Below are 24,210 nucleotides of genomic sequence, written 5' to 3'. Positions count from 1 at the left end.
ATATATTCATGCATTGAGTACAACAAATCAATGTATAGTTGCATACAGCCAATAACCATTACATTCAAGGAGCTAAATATTGTAAAGTATAAACAATGAATCAAATAATCAAATAATCAAATAATCAATCGTGTCCGGGTCCAGCTAGACCATTTAATGCTGCAGCAAATGAGAGGTATGGATCTGATAGAGCACTAGCAACCTAAAATAACCATCAAAAAACATATGCTATAACTACTTATACAATTAGGGAATTACACTTTGGAAATCCATTGAATTATAGCAGTGAAAATTGTTTTGTAGTTGGATGACATTGCTATAACTAGGTAAAATTTCCAAGTATAAAATCAGATGCTATAATAAACAAATAAATGAAAGTGCCTTTTATCTTTGGAACTTACAAGATATCCAATATGAGCAACATTTCCACCTTCATGGTCACTACAATAAATCAAGATTTCATAATCAGGGGCGGAGCCAAAAAAAAGTTTTAGGGTGTTCCTTATATATATATATATATATATATATATATATATATATATATATATATATATATATATATATATATATATATATATATATATATATATATATATATATATGGTATTTCGAAGGTCCTATGTAAAAAGTTAAAATTGGTCCCTAGATATAATTTTTTATATATATAAGAAAAATAAATTGAAAAAGAAAAACTAAAAACTAAATTAAATTAGCTAAAAATTGAATTGTGCAAATTTATAAAATTTAAGGTGTAAAATATGTAAAATTTGAAAACTAACTTACTAAAAGAATTTAACTTCTAAATATGAGGGGGCCAAAATGTAACTTTAGAAATGAATTCTTTTAAAAAAAAAACTAACGTGATGGAATGGAACTTGCAGTGTTCTGGGAAAGAGGTAAGGCAGCTTGCCAATTGAAGTACACATAATTTTTGAAAAAAAAAATTTGAGGGTGGGCCTGGGCCTACCCTGGTCCTAAGGTGGCCCCTCCCTTGTTCATAATCCTTAAACATAAATTCAAAATATATACAAACAAGTAAATAATCAAAAATCATATTCTTACGAATGGATAGTGACATAAAGCCTCATAAGCTCTTGCATGGCTGGACTATCAAATCCAAGCATATGCGCAAAATTTACACCATAATCTAACGAGTCATCCGCTGATACAACTTCTCCATTTTTATATATCCTTTTTTAAAAAAATAGCAAATAACAACAGTCAAAACTTTCATTTTTCAATATGAAATTATGTAGAAATGGCATTTCTTTGGATATACACATAGACATACCTACGGTATATATATGCAGCTACAGCTGGTAGTTGAGCAATCAATGAAAGAGAGTCCTCAAATGTCGGCTCCCAGTATCTTGAATCGTAATAATAAGTATATAAATCATCTTTTGCATTAAAAATAAGTGTGTTAAAAAATATAAAAATTAGAAGAAACCCACTTGGATTTATGGATTCCATTCTCATAAGCTTTTGCAAATTCGCTTTGTACCTGTGAAAAAAGGAGTGTCGTAGTTAAATTGTGGAGTATATTTACTGCTTAGTTGCTTATAATATTAGTTTAACTTAACAACATGATTTTATATAAATATAACAAGTGCAAAGTATGTTCCCATTTTCTATTTCCTGCCAAATTGACCTCTTTTGTAAAGAAACAATTACATGAAAAAGCTAACCTGAAGAGCCATGACACTAGTTATAAACTGAGTCATTGGATGAGCTGTTATAGGTAATGCATTGATGGCTTTATACACATGATCTGCAATAATAAACAAAATACACCAATAAACAAAAAGTTCAACTTTTTTATATATTTAAATTAAAAGGAAGTGAAATTACATGACCTGGGATAATGGCACGACTACGTAATTCTTTGGACAAAGCATTCACTTGTTCTGTTGTTGGTACCTTTATTGATGGAGAATATAGAAACAAAAAAAATGTCAATAAAGAAAATAAAAATAAACAAATGGCATATTAACATTTAACAGTTTACCTTTCCAGTCAAAAGAAGAGAGTAGCAGATATAGTAAATATTATTGTTATATCCTCCTAAAATTCCACTTCCCTTGTTAATTGAGACTCGGGAATAGGCCAATAGGGTGTAACCCATAAAAAACTCTAATTTATGGAATCAATGGAAGTTTTCTCAATATAGAAACATCATTCAACAGAAAAGGGAGAACAGAGAAGAAAATTCGAGAAAAAAGAGAGCGAGAATAGTGATAGTCGAGAATGAATAGCTGAGATTGTCCAACAACTTACCTGATGGAAGAGACCGCGGGAGGAACAATGAAGACATCTTCGGACAATGATGGAAGATGGAAAAGTGGTGACCATGGGAGATGGAAGTGATGACGAAGCAAAGGCTGTAAAAACTAAATAGAAAACTAGGGTTAAAGGAGGATGAATTAGAAGTAAGAAATAACTAGTACTAGGGCTTAATGTGGAGGTTTAGTTATCGTAATCCAAGTGTATGGCAACTCCATCATCGAAGGATTTGGGCAGAAGAAACAAACATGAAAGACTGCCTGAAGCTAATATCAACCATACGACTTCTTGATGCTTTTGAAAACGTGAATTCAAGGAGAGGAGGAAACCTTGCTGGGCTTAGAATCCCTAGTTCTTCATCATAGAGCCCTCAATCACAATGATTTTGTAAGGTCTATTTTTTGGAGCAAAAAACCCTCAATCTCAACAGTCTTGTTCTGCCTTAAGATTTGACGAATGTGAAAGCTAAACTCCATCATCTCCAAACGATTCCATATGATTTCAACCCTTTGTAATAGCCACTTCAGTTGTTCTATTATGTCTCGTACCCGTCGATCACCACCAAAAACCCGAGCACGTACTAAGTCGATAGAAAAATGAGAGAATCGGGATTTTAGAAGAAAATAAAAGACCTCCAGCTACCTACTAAGAAGCAAGACGCACGTTAGGGTTCTTCGTCTGTGTGTTGTTTTGATTTATATGTGGGAAATCAGAGACAAACGAGAATCAAGCTTTGCATTCCATACTTCATAGCGATAACTCATGGAATTCACAGAGCTTCATTAAGCCAAACCATGGAAAAGAGAAAAGTAGAAACGAAGGAAGATGAGAACAAAGCGGGTTTTCTAATTTCCCGCTTAGCTATTAAAGGTTGGAACGCGCGTTCCATTAAAATTTATAAAGCGACATCCTTAGACGACACGCATTTTATTATAGGTGCCCTCCGTGTTTTTTTTTTGTTTGTTTAGACACTAATTTAAGGGCGCACAATAATGCGCGACATAAATCCTTAAATTTTTTGAAGAAATGTACTTTTTGAATGTCACACGCTTTTGCGTAACATAAATAAAGGAGTGTCGTGGTTTGCGCGTCGTAAAAGGGTCTTTTTCTTGTAGTGTTCCAGCGCTCTAAAAAGTATTTTCTGCCTATTCCCTTCTAAATACCCTGCTTGGGGACATTGTTTCCAACTATACTTACCGGTCTTTGCGCGTTCACATCAGTCCCCCAAAAAATGTCTTAGAAGTCTCTCACGGTAATAGACCGTGAGATGTCCCAACAATAGAAAAGGTCAAGGACAAAATATAAAGAATTAGGCCAATCAAATAACTTAAACATGTGGATGTTTACTCTTTCCTCACAACTATGCTCCTCTGTTTATGCCATAGTAGCACCCTCCTTGTGAACACCATCTTGGTATGTCGCGTCAAGCCGACATTTTAAGCATGAGTGCATCTTCGGATACTTTGAAAGTGCGCCCTTGCGAACAGAACTTCAAAGGAGTTGTGCTGGGACAAAATATAAAAGAGTTAAAAAAAAGTCAAAAAAAAGTTGCATGAATAATTACAACTAGGAAATAAGCTTGGTTATCAAAAGATCTCCTAGGACTTGAACTTGAACTTATGACATCGTGACTGAATTTAAACTACGTTGATTGGTGTAAGTGGTTTGAAACATGTAACCCATCTGGGTAAATATTAAGGAATTTTTAAAAAATATTTTTTTAGAAAAAGATTGTTGTTAGTCAACAAATAGCTGGAGTTGGTCATTGTCATGCGTTGTAAAATGAAAATGATTGAGCATGTTTTTCATCACATGTTTTCACGAGAGTAAGACCATAATTGGTTCCATGTGCTAACCCAATACCTGTAAAAGTGAACAAGTGTTGTAACTTTTGATTTTGTTGAGTTGTGTTATGGAGTGGCTAAAAATCTTGTTTTAAATGTTATATATCTTTGTGGGGTTAATGTCAAGTTATCTCAAGGCACGACAGGTACACCTTCGACTGCATGACACAATGAGGTTAATTAGATTGAATCTGTTCGTTTCGTTTTGTTTATTGCATTGATGTTTGAAAAAAAACAAAAAAATATTTGAAGTGTTGTTAATATTTTTGTACATATGTTATTTTCTTTAGTTTTACTTTTATTGCTTGCATTCACTCTTAATTCCCTTTAGGTCCTTTTCATTCATTCTGTTCTTTTCATCTTAGTTTCTTTTTAGTCATCTATCGTCTTCTCTAGGTGATTCTTCATTTTGTTCTTTCTTGAGGACAAGAAAGGTCTAAGATTGGGGAGGTTTGATAGGTACATTTTATGCACCTATTTTGCATGTTTATTTCCGTCCTTTCATAACATTCTACTTAATAATTCTTGCATTTAGTTAATTATTTGGGCAATTGCATATTTCATTTAGAATGCCTGGTACTTCACCATTTTTTTATTTATTTTGCAGGTATTATGGAGCTTTGGAGCATGTAGAGAAGATGAACTAGTCATTCCGTGGAAGAAAAGATGAAGACATAACCCAAGTCATTGTTGCATTGTCATCATAGCAGAGGACTACGTTTGAAACGTGGTTCTTGTCACACCGACACGGGCCGTGTTTGTCCTTTCTCATCTTATATTTGAACAACATTACTCGTGGTGAAGCTAGACTGAAGATGGAGCCAACAGTGAAGACTTATTGGACTTTTAGCAAAAAAGCATGAGCAATGCCAAAAACACATGGTCAAGACAAATGGTCATGCCAAAAACACATGGGCAAAAGGCATGGCTTGGCGCCTTGCTAAAAACGCATGCCCTTATGACAAGCACGTGAGCCTTAATAAAAGAAGGGAGGTCGACATTTTATCAGGGAGACGGTTTTTGGAGCAGTTCTGGGCGATCTTGGGCACTTTTGGGAGATTTCTTGGAGCTTTTGAGAAGACCAAATCATTGCAAACACTCTTGATTTCATTTTGTAAGCATTAAACATTTCCAAATCTATCTTTCTCTTTGATTGATTTGTTCTTAGCCATGTGTGGCTAAGAAACCCTAGTTTCTAGTTCTTGTTCAAAACATGTTGATTGCTTGACTTGAAGCATATGATTTGATGTTTGATTTGTGATTCTGTTCTAGTGATTATGTTTTTGTTTAAACTAGAATCCTTGAATTTGATTTGTGTTTGATTGGCCACTTTCATGAATTGAATTTTTGTGCAGTTAATTATCTTTTAGAGCACCTAATCGTTCTATTAAGTTAATAATTTGTAACAAACAATAAGTTTTCTTATTGTAAAACATATGTCACATGTTTTCACACTTCCGGGCGTATGAGAAGAAATGAACATTGTTGGGAAGCTTATACAAAACTTAATGCAATTTTTCAATACAATCTAAGAGCGTGTTTAGGTTGAATTAGTAAAGCTAGATCGTGTCAAAAAGCGTGTTTTGGTTAGATAATTTGACAAGCGAAAGGTATTAGAGCGTGTTAATATCTTTCAATACCAAGTTAGAATAACAATCATGAATTACATCAAGTCATAATCAAGTTGAACAATAACATTGAGAACTAGAACTAGAATCATTCAATCAAATTAGCATGTTTTAAAGTAAATTGTTATTTTATTATTTCACTTTTGCAAACAAAACCCCATTTGGTGATCAAAGTACCTTGCACAAAAAGGCATAGACTTTTATATCGTGTCTCTGTGGTTCGACCCTGCTTGCCTTGTACTAATTTTTAGTGCATTAAAGCAGTGTATTTGAAATCTATTGTACCCTATCATTTGTTGGGTTTGACACACGTAACAATCCATCATATCGTGGCACAAAGTTTTTCCCAAAAACATTGTCTCCGATCTCTCTAAGCTGATCCACTCTAAAAAAACGGATGTTACATTATATTTAGGTTTTTGGCTGATAGATATTCTTAAAATATGTTGATTTTAGTGAACTCCCAATAAACTATAACACCAAACTATGTTGGAAGTGTTGTACACCAAAATTGTTAGTAGTTGCCTTTATATCCTAATTCCTACACTCATCAAGGAGCTACAACCATGGGAGACTTTTCATGTGAACCAGGCAATGCCGCAATACTACAATCGTGTTAGACGAGTGCATATATTCATGCATTGAGTACAACAAATCAATGCATAGTTGCATACAGCCAATAACCATTACAAACCATTACATTCAGGGAGCTAATTGTAAAGTGTGAACAATGAATCAAATAATGGACAGAAAAATAAAAAAGTATTATCAACTTTCCATAGAAATACATGAACAGATTTTCTACAGAGATGTATAACTTACGCAGTAAAAGTTGTACCTCAACTTCACTGCCTGTCCAACGTGCATACAAAAACAGCCAACCGCCGGACAGTGTATCCTACTTCCGGCCGACAATGCGCCTTCCGATCACCGGAGCACAATAAATTGTACAATACGAGTTCCCGATGAATTCAGTTTCCGTTAATCTTGTCATCGCAACCTGTGTTTTTTTCAAATTTCCCACTTCCAGAACCATATCTGCTATCTTTGGGTGCTAAGTACAAGTCATTGATGCATCTCTCTGCAACAGAGAACATGGCGCCGGAGAAACACCATTAACGAAACCAGATATGTGTTCACAGTTCCATTTCACCGTCGCCGGTAGACCCAACAAACTAACGTTTCTCATACATATTCCCCCAAAAGGAGCACCTTCGATCCCCAACAGCATAGGGGCTTTTCTCGAACCAAAACTCACCACATTCGTTATATGTATACGATTTATCCTCGGAAGAGCTTTCCGATCCCAGCCGTTGTCAGGGTGGTCATCGGCGCCACGACTGAACCTTAACGCGACCTTAACATTCTCCATTACAACATTCGTAATCGTGATGTTTTCGATATACCCACCTCTACCTTTATCTGTCTTGATTCGAATCCCAGCTGCTGAATTCCGAATGTGGAGATTCTCCACTCTGATGTTCGAAATCCCGCCGGACATTTCGCTTCCGATTCCAACTCCTGAACACGTCGGAGTGGTGCCGGAGACTCGCCGGATAATGATATTGGAGCTTGGACGAGCCATGGAAATGCCGTATTGATCCCACCCGCTTTTCACAGCGACAAGATCATCTCCACTTTCGATGTAACAATCTTCGATGCAGACGTTTGTAGATGAATCTGGATCTATGCCATCGGTGTTCGGAGCATTTAGTGGAGCCAATATCGTCATGTCTTTAATAACAACATTACTGCAAATAAAAGGAAAAATTTTAAAGATTGAAACTTGAAAGCTTTGATTTTGAAAAGTCAAACTGAAAAAGATGAAGGTCAAACCTGCAGTAAACAGGATGAATGGTCCAAAAGGGTGAATTGCGAAGGGTAAGATTGGAAATTAAAATGTTTCTTGAATTCATGATTTCAAGAAGGTGGCCTCTAGTGTGTTCCAAAGTTCTATTCCACCATAGGTCCCACCACATTTTACCACGTCCATCGATAGTTCCATTTTGCCCTTAAAAAAAAATCAACTTTTTGACTTTTTGTGGTCTATAATCGAATTTAAGATTCAAATTTGATATGGGTTTACTTTAATTTTGTATAAAAAGAATAGATTGTAGTTAAATCGAATAAACAAGAATATCAAGAAACAAATTCTTGAAGAAAATACAAATCATGTCAAAATTTGTTTCTAAAAAGATTCCTTTGATTGTAACCCTTTGATCTTGAACATGGGATTATTCTAGAATTGATATAATTTTAAAAAAAATAGTAACCCAAAGTAGACTGACTATCTGGGTTAATAGAAGAACTTACTCATTAATAAAATAGTATTTAAAAGCATATTGAATTATAGGTATGATTCTCTTTGTAGTGTGAGAGATAGGTATGATATGAATATTTTGGCTTAAAAAAAATAATCTTGTGATTCTCTTAATAAAGTAATGCTAAAGGTCATGATTTTCCACCACATATTAGTATTTAAATAATTAAAGAACCAAAGAAGTAATAATGACAATAGTTAATTAGTGGCAAGATTTGTCTATGGCAACGACAAGAAAAAGTTAACATAATCCTTAAAAATCAAATAATTCATCATGAAAACCAAGAATCCCCCCAAAAAAAAACATTATTAATTTAGTACACTCCATTTGTTCCACAAAGTATGTGAAAGTAGAAATAAAATCATGCCAACTTTAGGTTCAAATATGAGAAATTTAATAATAATAATAATAATAATAATAATAATAATAATAATAATAATAATAAATCAAATGCACCACAAATCATTGATACAATATAAAGATGTGCAAAAGGGGATCTGTGTTACCTGTAATGACAACATTTGTGAGACCATTACCATGAATGAGACTTATATGTCTCCCTCCCAATCTTTCTCTCCCTCTTCCATAAGAAGGTAATGGCTCAATAATTGGCCATTCCTTTGGATCCTAAAACTCAAAGAAAACATCAAAATTAATAAATTTATAATAACTAAAAATAAAAAAGGTAGCTTTACCCTAGAACTTCGAACCCTAAAAAGGTTGCAACATGCTGATTACAAAGAATATCATGTGACACCCCATTTTACCATTTAGACATATATAAATAAACACCTTGCAAAATTGGAAGTCTATTTTGGGAATAATTTACAAGATGGCACTAGTAGAAGTGATGATGGGCCATGTGAGTACAAAAAAGCAACTTTGTTATTTTTAGGTACACATTACATTTCTAGCAAAACACTTTTAATAACTCTTAAATAATATTGAAATTATAGTGCCTCTATCCCTAGCTAGTACAATTATTTGGCAACCAAAAAGTATTAAGCATATTAATTATTCAACCAAATTATATATAGAGAGTTACCCCCTTCTGATTTTTTGGACCAATTTGTAAGATTTTATGCATCTTTTTTAAAAAGGTGCACATTAACCCACTATACTTGCATATATGGGCCCTACACAAAAGTCTTGTGGACTCCTTCATGACTTAAAAATTGTAATAAGTAGTTTTTACTTTTTAGATCAAAATTAGAAGAAATTATGTTCAGTTAAATAAGTATTTATTGATAAAAAAAACACCTTTTCCAACTTAAATCAAGTATTTTATAAGATAATCTCAAGAACTTTGACTTGATTTAACATTGCAATTGCAACCAAAGAAGTATGTAATAACATTCGATACCGTATTGTTCTAATCAAATTGTTATATAAACATCATTAAGCAACTATTTATGACCCTAAAAAGTCAAAATTTTGACTTTTATTTTTCAAATGAAAACTAATAAAGTTCTACCAAGCAGATTAATTTCATGATGCTACAAGTTCCATGAGAGGTTGGAAGTAAAGTCGAAAGTCAGTAGAATGATTAAATTATTAATTTATTGTATAAACAGATGGCATGTGAAATTACCTCTGAACCCATGATGACAGCACCTTCTTCAAGAAACAATGTGAAATTACTCGTTAAATTGAAACTTCCGGTAACCCACCTCCCTCTAGGAACGTTCAACTGGGCCCCACCTTTCGCCTCAAAGCTCTTCATTTTCTTCATCGCCACCGAGAACGCCGCCGTGTTCGACGTCACACCGTCACCGACGCCACCGAATTCGACAATCGACATCTTCAACTCCCTCGCCGGCAACGACCCGTCACATGTATCCAACCCAGAAAAATCAAGGGGGATACCGGCATCGGAAACGGGTCGTTCCGGGAATCCGGATTCGTTTGTGGTGATTTGAAGGCTTAGGATGACGACAAGGGTGAAGAGAAGCAGCGGAAAAGCCCATGATGGTTTCTTCACGGCGGCGATTAGTTTATTGAGGATTGGATGTTCGCTCATGTCCATCATGATATTTGATGTGGATTGATTAACAAGAGTTGCATGCGATGATCATGGCCGATTTGGGTGAATTTGGGCGATGGATTCGGAGAAAAAGAAAGTGGGAATTTGGAGTTTTTGATTTGTTTTTGCTGTGTAATGAACGTGTGCGAATGGGGTTCATACAGAATATGGACACAAAGAAGAGAGACGGAAGGTGGGGATGGGTGATGAGCGAATTTTGTTTCGGTGACTCCGAAAGAAGACGAAAACGGTGCGTATAACGCATAGGCTTTTATGCACGGGAAAGAGCTGCTAAAAGGGAGTGTTTGACCCCCGTTTTTTCATGTTGCCGTGTTTTGTAAGTCAAAAAGGAGCTTATAAGCTAGCTTTTTGAAAAATTACTTAGACCAGCTATTTAGGAGTTTTTTTTAAAATTTTCCAAATACATCTCTTAATTAATTATAAAAACACATATTCTTACATATCCTTTTATGTAATTTTATATATTTCAGCTAGTTTTACCAAACGTCATTTTTTATCAGTTAACTTTTCAGCTATCAGTTAGCTTTTTATTTAACAGCTAGCTTTTCAGCTAACACCTAGCTTTTCAGCTAATACGCCAAACGTAGCCTGCTGCTCTACGTTTTTACTAAATTTATTGAACTTATTATTCTAATAAGGATTAATGTAAATTACATAAATGGTCCTCTGACTTAGTGTGATTAGTTACTTTTGTATTTTATATTTATTTTTCTTGCTCAACAAGTACTTCTAATGTTTTTTATTATGATTTTAGTCCCTAGTGAACTAAAGATAAAAAGAATGATTTATCATTGAATTTTTTTAACAATTAACTTAATATTTACATTATTTATAAAATAAGAGGTCTGCCTCTTCCCTTAGTAACTCCACTACCATCTTTCAGCATCTGTCATTGTTACTCTATACTGATGACCGTTGTTATAACTAATGAGATCCCCCAAACAACCCATCAAACCATTATTTTTCAACAAATTTATATCAAAAGAGACAAAAATACAAATTTAGTCCTTGTGGTTTGCAAAAAACTTTGGATATGGTCCAAAAAGTTTCCGACTTGCATGGAAGGTCCAAAATCAAAAACTTTTCTGTGTTTTTGGTCCAAATAAATATGAAAATATTATTTTACTCTTATTATTTCTTTTTTACATTTTTTTATTTATTTTAGAATTTAAATAATTATAAAAAAAATAAAACAACACCTCCATCCCTCTCCATCGTACCCCCTCCCCTTTATCTCTCCTTTTTCTTTTTTTACTCTCTCTCTCTCTCCTATCTTCTTCTTCCTCCCGACATTTCACCTGCAATTTTTAGATGAAAAACCAGACTAGATCCATCATCACCCACCTCTAACAACCTCGCCAATCTCCAGCCACCTCTCCCATCGTCGATATCCACCGCCCACTCGACCCCACCTAAACCCATCGTAGCCTCTCTATCTCTCTAGATTTCTGGGTATGAACATACAAATTTATATGAAATCATTTATGGTTCTGAGTACTAAATACTCTGTTGTAATATCCCCATTCTTGACCCTATTCAACGGAACCAACAAATCAGCTTGTCTACCCAATGCTCTGTCCTAATCACCAACAACCACCGTCCCTAAATTTGAAGCTCTAGCCCTTCTCAGCATATCCAAGAAAATCAGAATCATCAGAAAACTCGATTTCTCAAAAACCAACCTGCAACAACAAAATCCTTTGAAAACTCCCACTCGAAGTGCTTTAATGACGACATCGATTCAGTCTTTTTCGGTTCAGAATAAGGGGAGAAGTGGATATGAGGGATGGGAGGTGGGTGTTGACTTCGATTTCAGTTTCAGAAAGAGGCAGACAAAGCTTTTTGATTTGGATCTTATGGGGGATCCGATGAACTTTAGGGATGAACATACATAAAACAATTTCCAGAAGGAAACCTACACATACACACATACATAAATCATTTGTAGAATGGATTTTGTGGGTTTTCTTTTGTGAGAGAGATTTTCGTGTGTATGTATGTTCATCAGAAATCGATGGAGTAACCAGTGCAATGAGAGAGAAAGAGTCAGAGAGAGAGAGAGGGGGAGGGAGGGGATACAGAGAGAGAGAAAGAGAGAGAGAGTACGGTGGGGGTGGGAAATTCATTTTTTTCTTTTGTTTTTAAATCAAAATAACATTAAAATACTTATAAAAAAATAATAATAATAAGGGCATAACCGTCTTTTTAAGTTTTTTTGGACCAAAAACCTAGAAAAAACATTGATTTTGAACCTTCCATGCAAGTCGAAAACTTTTTGGACCCTATCAAAAGTTTTTTGAATACCACAGAGACCAAATTTGCAGTTTTGTCTATTAAAAACCAAAACAAGATAATCGTTAAAAAAGTAAAAAACCAAAACAATTGAATCATACATAGTCATTTAAATCAAAATCCACCTCTAAAGAACTTTAAGAACCCACAACAACCAAAGAATTTAAAGAAATCACATATACGAACCTACAACATCTTATTTCACATCTACATACAAAATTAAATCAACAATCAGATATGGAATCAAAAAGCCACAAAGATGTATGTGAAGAACATGATTCGAAAACGAAAAAAGATAAAATGTTAACTGATAATAATGCTTAGACTCACAACTTACTTGTTCTAGATATAACATTGGATCAAAGGCAATTTGGTTGATATAATTTTAAATATATTTCAAACTGATATGATAAGTGATAAACCATTATACTCACCAGATTGAAAATAAAAAAAATTATGTTTCGTCAATATAAACACACTCGATTTCTTTAATTTTTGTTTGTTCATCTTTTTCTTTATACTATCGCCCAACATCTTTTTAGAGTCAATCTACACATATTAGATCCCAAAATACAATAATTACCAAAAATCAAAGGGAATTCGAAGTTCCAATTGAAAACAAATCAAAAAAACAAACAAATGTTAAACTGTTTTTGAAATCCCAATTGAAAACGAATGATTAAATTATCATGAGTTTTCAATTCACTCAAAAGGAAATTGTTCCTAGATCCATGTGTTTAGGTTTTGTTTCATAACACTTCTGTTAGTGGGTATGTTATCGTCGAAAATACAATGGAGCAGTAGCAGATAATGTTTTGGTGGTGTGCTCATGAAGGGTTTGAGTTTATCAAAAAAATATTTACTAAAAGACCACAAATACTCAAAAAAACATTTTCTATGCTTCGCACCTCACCGAGTCGGGAGATCAAAGTTGAAAGGTTTTCAAATTTTCACTTACTGTCTCAACAACTTGTACCATACACAACTAATGATGTATCGGTCCGACAAGTGTAAGAACCGCAACCGATACTGACACTAATATGCCTCCAAAGGTATGGTGTACACTCCATATTTTCCCTTCAAATTGGTAGGTCCAAATGTTCACCCTCTATGAGAAAGTAAGGGGGGTGACAAAGAAGAGTAGGTGTAAATATATAATTGAAAAATCAATAAAGATATATATATATATATATAATTTTATATGGATTAAAGACTAAATAGCAATAAAAAATACAAAGGCACTATCCAAACGAAATATTTTTGTAAAATCAAAACTTAAACATTAAATCAAATTAGATGGACGATTTATGTAATTTACTCTAAAGATAATAATATTGAATTACTTTTGTAAATATTGTATTCAATTATTTTTCAATGCAAAAATAAAAACATTTAATCATGTAAATAGTTCAATTTTAATATTCTATTATTAATAGTAATATTAAAATTTCTTTTACTAAAAACAAAATATTTTTTACCAAAAAGTTGCCGACATTCTATAAAGATTATTAACAGTTTGAGATAGGGTTTTAATTAACGATTTAACGTCAAACTGCAGATAAAAACAAAACATACGAGGAGGAGTTTTGCGGTTCAAATATTTATATATATATATATATATATATATATATATATATATATATATATATATATATATATATATATATATATATATATATATATATTTCAATTGAACTAAAAATATTTTGGAATTCCTTTCAACTTGAGTATTTATCAAAACTTTTAATCTATAAAATTTATGAAGCTTCTATTATTTAAATAGAATATATATATATATATATATATAAATGATTGAACCACAAAACTAATAAAACTAATAGTAACTATTTCTTTTGTAATTTGCCATTTAATTATCATCTAGAAACAAAATAATTAATTTATTTAAAGAGAATAAATTAAATTATTTTAAAGCAAATAGAACATGCCATAGTAATGAAATAGAAAGTTGTGTGACAACTTTTTATACCAAAGTATAGTTTTTCGGGATAATGACTTAAAAATGTAATATATTTTTCGATTTGTACACATTTGGTCACTGAGTTTTTTTTTTCGTCCACATTTACCCCTTAAACTTGTTAAACTGTACACATTCAGTCCTTATGACCAGCTACTCCAGGTTAGCCGGTAAAAATGAATTAATAGGGTAATATATTTCTCATTTTGTACAGATTTAGTCCTTAATATTTTTGTACACATTTAATCCTTAATATTTTTTTTTGTTGTAAAATAAGTCATTTTTGTTTTTGTACTCAGTATTTATGAATGATTTCTTTAGGTTTTTTTCACGACATCTTACGTGGGGCAATCATTAATGAGATGTTTTGGGGCTTTTGATGCTTATGTCCATCGCGATCTCGACTACTTGGTTGCTTAGGTCATGTGTTATGAACGTCATAACTTCTTCATACGATCTCAGGTTTTAATGATCTTTATATCCATACGTTCGTATTTTAGTCTACTACAACTTTCGTTTCCCGTTAAAAATAATATATTTTTACTTACGATCTTTATATCTATACATTTTTTATGAATACATGTATGAATGTTTTTTTTTATAAAATCATAAATAAAAATATATTACATTTTAACGGGAGCAATCTTAACGAAAGTTATAGTAGACTCAAAAAACGAACACATGGATATAAAAAGATCGTTAAAATATGATATCATATGAAAAAATAGGTCGTTCAGAACACAAGACCTAAGCCAAACCATAAGACATATGCAACCAAGTAGTCGAGATCGCGATGGACATAAGCATCAACAACCCCAAACACATCATCAATGATTGTAACACGTAAGATGTCATGAGAAAAACCTAATGAAATCATTCATAAGTACTGAATGAGTACAAAAACAAAAATGACTTATTTTGAAACAAAAAATATTAAGGACTAAATGTGTACAAAAATATTAAGGACCAAATGTGTACAAAATGAAAAATATATTACCTTATTAAGTCATGTTTTTCGGCTAACCTAGAGTAACCGGTCACAAGGACTGAATGTGTACAGTTTAACAAGTTGAAGGGGTAAATGTGGACGAAAAAAAAAACTCAATGACAAAATGTGTACAAATCGAAAAATATATTACCCTTTTAAGTCATTATCCCTTTTCCATAATCATGGTATTCACAGATTAATTATGTATGTGATATTATACAGGCCTAATTACTAATCTAGCCAAATTAAGGGGTAATTATCAATTTTTAGCCAAAAATTAGCAAATGGCCAAAAATGGCCCACGAAACCGTAGGTTTCGAGATTCGCCTACTGTTTCGCCATTTGGTCTACTGTTTCGCGTTTTGTATAATTTTTTTTTTCATTTTTGACATTCAAAACCGTAGGTTTTTTAAAACCTACGGTTTCCCAAACCGTAGTCTACGGTTTTCGCAAAAAAAGCTACGGTTTTTATTATTTTTATTTGTTTTGGGGGTTTTATCTACTATTTTGGGGGGTTTTATCTACTATTTTGTCCAAAAAAACTACGGTTTTAATTTATTTTTATTATTATATATATATATATATATATATATATATATATATATATATATATATATATATATATATATATAGAGTATAAAAAAGAGTGTTTATAATATGTACAATAACTTTAACAATTATTTTGTTTAAATTTTAACAATTATTTGGTTTGAATTATTTTGTTTAAATTTTAACAGTAGTCAACTCTGACGAAAAAGTAGACTACTTTTTGGGTAAAGTTGACTACTTTGTTGCTAAATTTGACTACTTTTTTGTTAAACTTGACTACTTTTTCGTCAGAGTTGACTACTGTTTTCAACCTATCTTATATATATATTAAGTATTTTATATTTTTGGAAAGTTTATTCTCTCTAGCTTCTTTATCCTCAAAATTAAGATAATGAGTTGTAACAAGTATTTTGTATTGCTCATTACGGATGGAAGATGGGAGTTTGTTAATTCCCAATTATCATATGTTTGGCCATTGGGATACAATCCGAGAATGTTTTATTTAGGTGTTGAATTTTACGAAAACACAACGTTCACCGAATTTGTTCGGTTGGTCAAGTGAAAGATGGGTCTTCCCGAAGAATCAAAAGTTAGTTTGGCCTATCAACATCCAGAACAACTCTATTATTGTGGTATTGTTGATGATCGTGATATTAGAAAGCTGATGAAGGTAATAAATGGCGTTGGAGATAAATATGTGTCTGTGTATGTGGTGGTTGAAGAAGGCGTTTGGCCGAACGAAATGGATGATAGAGGAAAGGCATTTGCAACAAATTTATCAAGTGGAAAAGGGAGCAACAACCCAATAGGTAATTTTAAAAGTCCAAGTAAAAGTCAATATCATAGTGTTGCTGAAAATGTAAATGTAGTGCCAGAACCGATTATGTATGTTACACCGGAGAATTATAAGTATATCGGTGATAATGATGTTGGTGCATATGTTAATAATGTTGGTGTAAATGATTCATTTGACAAAAAAAAGCAGTAGCTGTGGTGAATAAGGTTGGTAATGAATCTGGAAAACAGGAAGTTCCGTTTTTGCATGATGGTGAACTAAAAGGATATGGCGAGTTTGCGGATTGTGACAAGTTGGATATATCCGGCCTAGATAGTGATTCTAACGGAGAAGAATTAGATGACGAATCTAAGCTTATTTATTCAGAAACCATGTTTCATGGTATGCCCCCTTTGCCTTCGTGTCCTGTAAACGTTGATGTGAACATTCCATGTCAGAGGGTGGATATAAGTGAAGAGATTAAGGTTTTAGACATTTTTTATGACAAAGAGTTGCTCAAGCTTGCAATCGGAAGACAATACATGGAACAAGGTAAACAGTATAAGACTACCAGATCGAGCAAAGGAAGGTTCGAAGTTGTTTGTTTGGTTAAAAATTGTTCATGGATGGTTAGGGCAAGGGAAATCCAATCGACTACTGCTTTACAAGTCACAAAAGTTGTTGACCAACACACATGTTGTGCAACAAATTTGGAGTCTAATCATCGACAATCAAAGAAAAAGGTACTCGACCACTTTATCGCTGAAGTATTGGCCGGAGACTATAATAGAGTTTATCGGGGTAATGAAATTGTTAGGGACATCAATTCGAAATTTCCAATCAATATCTCATACCAACAGGCATGGCGTGCAAAACAGTATGCGTTGTTGATGTTAAGAGGTACCAAAGAGGATTCATTCACCAAACTACCAACGTATCTGCACAACTTGGTCAAGCACAATCCAGGAATTGTTACTCAGATAAGAGTAGACGATGATGATCAGTTTGAGTTCGTGTTTATCGCGTTGGGTTGCTCGGTAAGCAGTGTTAATTTTTATAACAAATATAACATATGAATCCTAATTGGTATTTGTTAATGCAAAGAAAAATAAATGTAGGTACGAGCGAATTGTAGGCCGAACCTAATAATTGATGGTGGTCACCTAAAGGGTGAATTCAAAGGCACGATGTTGCTCGCAGTGACAATGGACGGTCAAAACTAAATCATGTATGTTGCTTATGCCATTTGCAAAAGTGAATGTACGGAGACGTGGTCCTGGTTCCTTCGAAAGCTATGTATAGGCAACTTGGAAGACCTTACAATCATATCTGATAGGGCTCCATCCATAGCGACGTCAATTGCAAATATATTTCCTCACGCGTATCATGGAATATGTGGTATCCATTTGTATTTCAACATTTCAGCAAAATTTGGAAGCAGCGATACAATGCACGCATTATTTTGGGAGACATGCAAAGCCTATACCATTAAAAAATTCGATAATGGGATGAAAAAAATAAAAAATGTAAATATTCATGTATGGGAATACCTACAAAACATCAATCCAGAAAGATGGGTCAGGGCACATTTTCCTGGGAATCGGTATTTTCTTATGACATCAAATAGTGCGGAGTCGATAAATTTAATGTCACGATTTGCAAGAAAGATGCCAATATTGATGTTGATTGAGTATTTTCGTGCAACAATGCAACAATGGAGTTTTCAGAAACGTAATGTTGCAGGTACTAATATTTTATATACATTATTGATTGAGTATTTTAACTCGTGTAGTAATAATTTTATGAAAAATTATGTCTATTTTTTTAGCTGAAACTAAAACAACACTCACCCCATGGGCTGAAACGATTATACAAGCAAATAAGAATGCTTGTAATAATTGGATGGTGTACCCTATCTCAAATAGCAGATTTGAAGTGAAAAGCTCTAACCACAAAAGTGTCATTGTTGATTTCCAACAAAGAACCTGTACATGTAGGCGGTGGCAAATAGATGGCTTACCTTGTGGCCATGTTATAAAAGTGCTGAAAATGAACCGTTACGAAGATTGTTCGGAATTCTCTTTAAAAGCTTACTTTACAGAAACATTGAGGAAAACTTACGAGGAGTCTGTGAACCCCTTACCAAGTCCATATGAGTGGGAGATCCCCGATGATCTGATGACCGTGAAGCCACCCATAATGGAGAGACGTCAGCCGGGTAGGCCAAGAAACACTGGACGTATTCCGTCGCAAGGTGAGCGTCCCATACGACAAGAATGTTCTACATGCGGTTAATTTGGACACACGAGGAACGATTGTACGGGTAGGGGATCGGGGAGCGGATCTGGGGGGTGGAAAAAATCTATACAAAAGGGCATAATGACTGATGAATTTGCATCTAGGAGTGGGTCACATAACGAAAGCTAGGTCGTTTGCACGTTGGTTGAGTTTGCGACTAATTTCAGAGTCCCTTTCGTTGGCTTCTTCAGCGGCCTTAATAGCATGGAAAATGTCGTCATGCATGTAATCTGGGAGTGGGAAATCTGGGCCTTCAGGAATTGGGTTTGTATCGGAACAAACATAGCAGTCTTCGTCTTCGCAATGCCAAACACCAAAGTCAGATGAATTCATTTTCAATTTTAGAATGTTGTAGTGTATCACGTATAAGTTCTATGTTAGTTGCATATTAATAGTTTGAGAACAAAAATCACTATTGGATAAGACAACATGTAAAGTATTAGTCAAATGCGACTAGACAGTAGTCAAAAGCTATAACACAGTAGTCAAACTACAATCGTGTGTCAGAAAAAAAACATAACATTACTGATAAAAACGTAAAGTAGTAGTCAAATACACTTAACATAAAAGTCATAGAAACTTAGAATTACTAATAAACATAACATAATTCTGAAAGGAAATTAGAATTACAAATAAATATAATATTACTGGTAAACATAACTACTAATAAAATTAGTCTAACAAATTAGTAACATGCAAATGGTGGTACGACGACCATCTTCTCAGTTGGTATTTCCCAATGCAGAAGAATTGGAATAGGATTAATCGTCTCCGCTTGGAATGCATGTCGATACACCGCAGAAGTCAACCTATAATTAACCAATTGTTGTTTTTCTTCAACTGTAAGCCTGCTTAATGATGCTATACCATGTTCACAAGGTATGCCGCATTTTTGCCATTTGTCACAAGTACAAATACCACGTTCAACTTGTACCGTTTGTACGGTTAAATTACAACACACTTCAAATTTGTCACTACCAATATGTGTAACCTCATAACCATTAGATTGGTTCATTCTCCGTTCAAACACGTGTTGTGCATAAGGGGTAAGTTGACCATGCATTCCACCTGTGTAATTAATTTACTTAAAATTAAAAAGAGGATAGAGTAACGGAAAAGAAAGAAAACAATTATTTATTACCTCCAAATTCAGCTCGTTGCGCGTACACCATTTGTATTGACTGATCGACCACTTCAATGATTGTCGTTATTGGTAACTCGTGCGTGTTTGATCTAAGCCAACTCAATCCAATCGGAATGCTAATGTATTTAACATTGAAACGAACTTTAGGAAAAAAGGCTCGAGCCCATTTTGCCATTGGGATATTGTCAAGCCAGTCAAGATCATACCCATTAACCTCATTTTTTAAATTGTTTAAACAAACGTAAAATCCAGACAAGCTATAAGTTTTGCATGTCTTCCAGAACAACTGTTCGACAACGATACTTCCTGTGGAAGCCCGAACTTTATCGGCTATATTTTTACAACAATACCCATGATAGGAATCTGGGTATACTTGCATAATGGCGTAGTCTATCGAGTCAGACATATGGCTTATGAAACCAACTTCAGTAGTGTCACCTAAGCATTTTTTCAACCTTCTCATGAACCAAGTCCAAGCCTCGTCATAGTTAACGCTTCCCAAAGCGAATGCTGTGATTAGGGGTTCATGATTACCATCCAAAGCAAGAGCAAGATACATTGTTGTTATGTTGGTCCCAATAAGGGGTACATGAGCAACAAATAGTGTTGGTATCATGGATGTGAGAAAGGTAGTAATCTGTAAGAAACGATGGCAACATTACACAAATGTGAACTTGAAATAAATAATAACTTAGTATAGATGAGGAGTTACCACGCATCCTAATGCGACAAAACAAAATTGAAACCTGTCTCTCATGTCTTTCTTAATGATTGTGAAAGAGTTACGATTTGTTCTTTGAAGATTATGAAAGAGTATCGGTAGGTTGGAAAAGCTTTGTTTGTATATCTCATTAAATCCACTCATTATGAGAATTGGTATGTTTCAATGAATTTGGTCGAGGCTATATAAAGGGATTTCATTTCAAATAGAATTCGGTCACATTATGCAGTGTGCCAAACAGTAGTCAAAGACTATGAAACTGTAGTCTAATAATATGAAGGAGTTGATTTTATATAGGGATTAAAGCGACCATCAATGCCTCTGGTATTACATAGGGATTAGAAGGTAGCGTTATCTACAATGGAAATTATATTTATTAAAGGAACATCTGACAACCTATTACATAGGGATTAAAACGATCGGAAATGGCTCTGGTATTTCCCATTCAGATGGAGGGGGAACAACATTCACATTCCTAGTCTGGTATGTAGTTCGAAACACATCAGCCCGATAATATATTTGAACCATATCGGCTAATTCTGTGTCGTTTGTATAACGTGCTGCAGCAAGAGCATGACCACATGCTATACCAAGACTGCGCCATTTCCCATAAGAACATGTGTGTCGATTCAGATCCACAACACATGTACGTTTGAAATCAAAAACTTGGAAAATATCCGAAGGTAACATAGACGGGATCTCAGGTGGGATTTTCGTTGCTTTCCATTTCCGAGACTTTTGCATCCTCCTTTGAAGGACCATCTCTGCCTAAGGTGTGAATACGGTGCTCAACATTCCTGAAAAATCAAAGGATAATAAATTACCGGCATTTAAGTGATTTATAAAAAGTTCCTATATTACCTCCCATGACACAGCGTTCTGCAAACGTCTCTTGGATGTACTGCACAATCGCATCAATTAGCATTATTATCGGTACATTGCGTTGACTAACCGATAACACCATTAGGAATTCTGGAATATTAATGTTTAGTACATTCCAACGTATATTGGGGAAATAGGCCCGTGCCCATTTCATATGTCCGATGTTGTGAAGAACTTCCTGTGCACCATGACTTAACTTAGAAAATGTTTGTTTAAAGTCTTGCGTGGTATATGCTTTGCATACACGGAAGAACAAGTAGTCTAAATTTCTGCTTTGACCAATTCTTAATCGGCAATAATTCAAAACACTGTTAGACGAATAACCATGATAAGCATCAGGGAATACTTGACCAATGCAAGAAGCAATGGTATCGCCCATGTTGGTTATGAGAGCAACTTCCGTACCCGCTCCGATAGCATCCTTCAACCTCATAAGGAACCAAGTGCAGGAGTTAACACTATTTGCCACCCCGATACCAAATGCTATTGGCGTAGTATTGTTGTTTGCATCAATAGCAACTGCTACGAACATTGTATTAAGATACTCTCCTCTAATACAGACACTGCTTATGAAGATGACCGGAAGCATGCATCCTATAAATGCGTTGATCTATTTCAAATTTTATATAACATAATTATTAGTTTTTAGACTAATCTAAATTGGTTTAGCAAAATAATAAACAAATCGATACTACATTACCACACATCGAATAGCAACAAAACATAGTTCGAACCGATCCATAACATCGGTTTTGATGTAAGTGTAACTGTGGGGATTTGCACGCTGAATGTTGTGGAGGTAAACATGCAAGTTGGTAAAGCTGTCTTCATAGTCATTGTATGAGAAACTCATGTTTAACGTTAGAGCGGTGAACAGGAACCTTTGTAAAATATATCAATAAGGATGATTTAAATTATTTCAAAACCTTTTTAAAGAATCGAAGCAGTATTCGAAACCTAAAGTAGTAGTCAAATGCTGGTAGACAGTAGTCAATACCTATAACACAGTAGTCAAGCTACAATCCTGTGTCAGAAATTAACAGTTAGATTAGACAACACATAAACCAGTAGTTAACTGCAAGTGGACAGTAGTCAATACGTACAACACAGTAGTCAACCTACAATCCTGTGTCTGAAATTCACTGTTCGATAAGACAACACGTAAAATAGTAGTCAAATGCTAAAAGGCAATAGTCCAAACCTATAAGATAGTAGTCAAGCTACAATCATGTGTCCGAATATGTAGCTTAATGACACTATATAAATGAAGAGATTTACCTGGCGACACTAATAAAAATTCCATCTCAGTAACCAATGAAAATGGCAAATTGCAGTTGTGGGGCTCAAGGTATTATAAGGACATCAAGGACTTCAAACAACCCTGGACGACTATTTTATGCTTGTCCTAAAGAGGTATTTGCGTTATCACTTAATTATATATATTGTTATTTATGATTGAATATTTAGAGAATACATATAATGTTTTTGATATTTATTTATCAGCCACCACAGTCTAGGTTTATTTGTTGGCTGGATGAAGCGAAAGACAATAATTCGTTGATAGTCGCTAACTTAGCTCGATCAAAGAAGAAGCATCAAAGCAAAGTACTGCACTTGAAGATAGCGTTACTTTGTAGTTGGATCTTCTTTTTTGGTGTTGTTGTGTATAAGTTGTAGTCTAAATCTCGATTATGCAGGCTGTATGTACCACTAAGTAGTAGAAGTACGTAAGATGTAGTAATGTATGTTTTTATTTGTAATGGTTTGTGTTTCCATGTATGAGAATTTGTTGTATTAATTTTCTATATTGCTTGTGTACTATACATGTTGTAATATATATTTATTCTTAATTCATTCGACTATACAACACATGTTGTTTACAAATAAAAAAGTCAAAAATAGCAGACATAACCATTTCGTTGAGTATTTGATAAAACAAAGTTGACATTAACATAATTAGATTACTAAACATAAGTAAACTAATGTATGTTTTTATTTGTAATGGTTTGTGTTTCCATGTATGAGAATTTGTTGTCTTAATTTTCTATATTGCTTGTGTACTATACATGTTGTAATATATATTTATTCTTAATTCATTCGACTATACAACACATGTTGTTTACAAATAAAAAAGTCAAAAATAGAAGACATAACCATTTCGTTGAGTATTTGATAAAACAAAGTTGACATTAACATAACTAGATTACTAAACATACGTAAACCGAAAAGTCTTACATATATGTTGCATGTCATCTTTTTGTTAGGAAGCTACAAAATAAATAAAAAATAAAGTTAAATAGGGTTTTATAAAAAAAAACAGTGTTGAAGTATCACACAATAAAACAGTTAAACATTTCATATAATCTATTTACTTTCTATAAAATACCAAAGTAAATTATTTGACACAAAATTTTGTCTTTTCTATACTACTTGTATACAAAAAATAGCATTGTACTTTAAAAATGG

The 24,210-nt window shown here is 33.8% G+C and overlaps 5 protein-coding genes across 5 annotated transcripts; 1 reads left to right on the top strand and 4 right to left on the bottom strand.

Moving 5' to 3' along the window:
- Nucleotides 1–124: 124 nt before the first annotated feature.
- LOC145121480 (citrate synthase, mitochondrial-like) lies at nucleotides 125–2,314 on the bottom strand. Its single transcript, XM_079057219.1, has 9 exons — nucleotides 2,278–2,314; nucleotides 2,009–2,133; nucleotides 1,857–1,920; nucleotides 1,689–1,771; nucleotides 1,455–1,504; nucleotides 1,292–1,369; nucleotides 1,063–1,191; nucleotides 402–441; nucleotides 125–202 (listed from the first exon to the last, which is right to left on the bottom strand). The coding sequence occupies exons 1-9, from the start codon at nucleotides 2,312–2,314 to the stop codon at nucleotides 125–127; spliced, it is 684 nt and encodes a 227-aa protein (XP_078913345.1).
- Nucleotides 2,315–6,350: 4,036 nt separating this feature from the next.
- LOC145119492 (Pectin lyase-like superfamily protein) lies at nucleotides 6,351–10,367 on the bottom strand. Its single transcript, XM_079055156.1, has 4 exons — nucleotides 9,668–10,367; nucleotides 8,583–8,703; nucleotides 7,592–7,766; nucleotides 6,351–7,506 (listed from the first exon to the last, which is right to left on the bottom strand). The coding sequence occupies exons 1-4, from the start codon at nucleotides 10,103–10,105 to the stop codon at nucleotides 6,810–6,812; spliced, it is 1,431 nt and encodes a 476-aa protein (XP_078911282.1). The 5' UTR covers nucleotides 10,106–10,367; the 3' UTR covers nucleotides 6,351–6,809.
- Nucleotides 10,368–17,925: 7,558 nt separating this feature from the next.
- On the top strand, nucleotides 17,926–18,994 carry LOC145121479 (uncharacterized). The gene is made up of 2 exons (XM_079057218.1): nucleotides 17,926–18,442; nucleotides 18,528–18,994. The coding sequence occupies exons 1-2, from the start codon at nucleotides 17,926–17,928 to the stop codon at nucleotides 18,992–18,994; spliced, it is 984 nt and encodes a 327-aa protein (XP_078913344.1).
- A 688-nt stretch (nucleotides 18,995–19,682) lies between these two features.
- On the bottom strand, nucleotides 19,683–20,700 carry LOC145121478 (uncharacterized). The gene is made up of 2 exons (XM_079057217.1): nucleotides 20,139–20,700; nucleotides 19,683–20,065 (listed from the first exon to the last, which is right to left on the bottom strand). The coding sequence occupies exons 1-2, from the start codon at nucleotides 20,698–20,700 to the stop codon at nucleotides 19,683–19,685; spliced, it is 945 nt and encodes a 314-aa protein (XP_078913343.1).
- A 930-nt stretch (nucleotides 20,701–21,630) lies between these two features.
- On the bottom strand, nucleotides 21,631–22,597 carry LOC145121477 (uncharacterized). Its single transcript, XM_079057216.1, has 3 exons — nucleotides 22,445–22,597; nucleotides 21,724–22,354; nucleotides 21,631–21,659 (listed from the first exon to the last, which is right to left on the bottom strand). The coding sequence occupies exons 1-3, from the start codon at nucleotides 22,595–22,597 to the stop codon at nucleotides 21,631–21,633; spliced, it is 813 nt and encodes a 270-aa protein (XP_078913342.1).
- Nucleotides 22,598–24,210: the final 1,613 nt, after the last annotated feature.

Source organism: Lactuca virosa, chromosome 6 (genome assembly GCF_052849685.1).
Source record: "Lactuca virosa cultivar CGN04683 chromosome 6, Lactuca_virosa_CGN04683_v6, whole genome shotgun sequence".
NCBI lineage: Eukaryota > Viridiplantae > Streptophyta > Magnoliopsida > Asterales > Asteraceae > Lactuca > Lactuca virosa.
The sequence above is the reverse complement of the archived record's forward strand: the minus strand, read 5'-3'. Positions and strand labels throughout refer to the sequence as shown.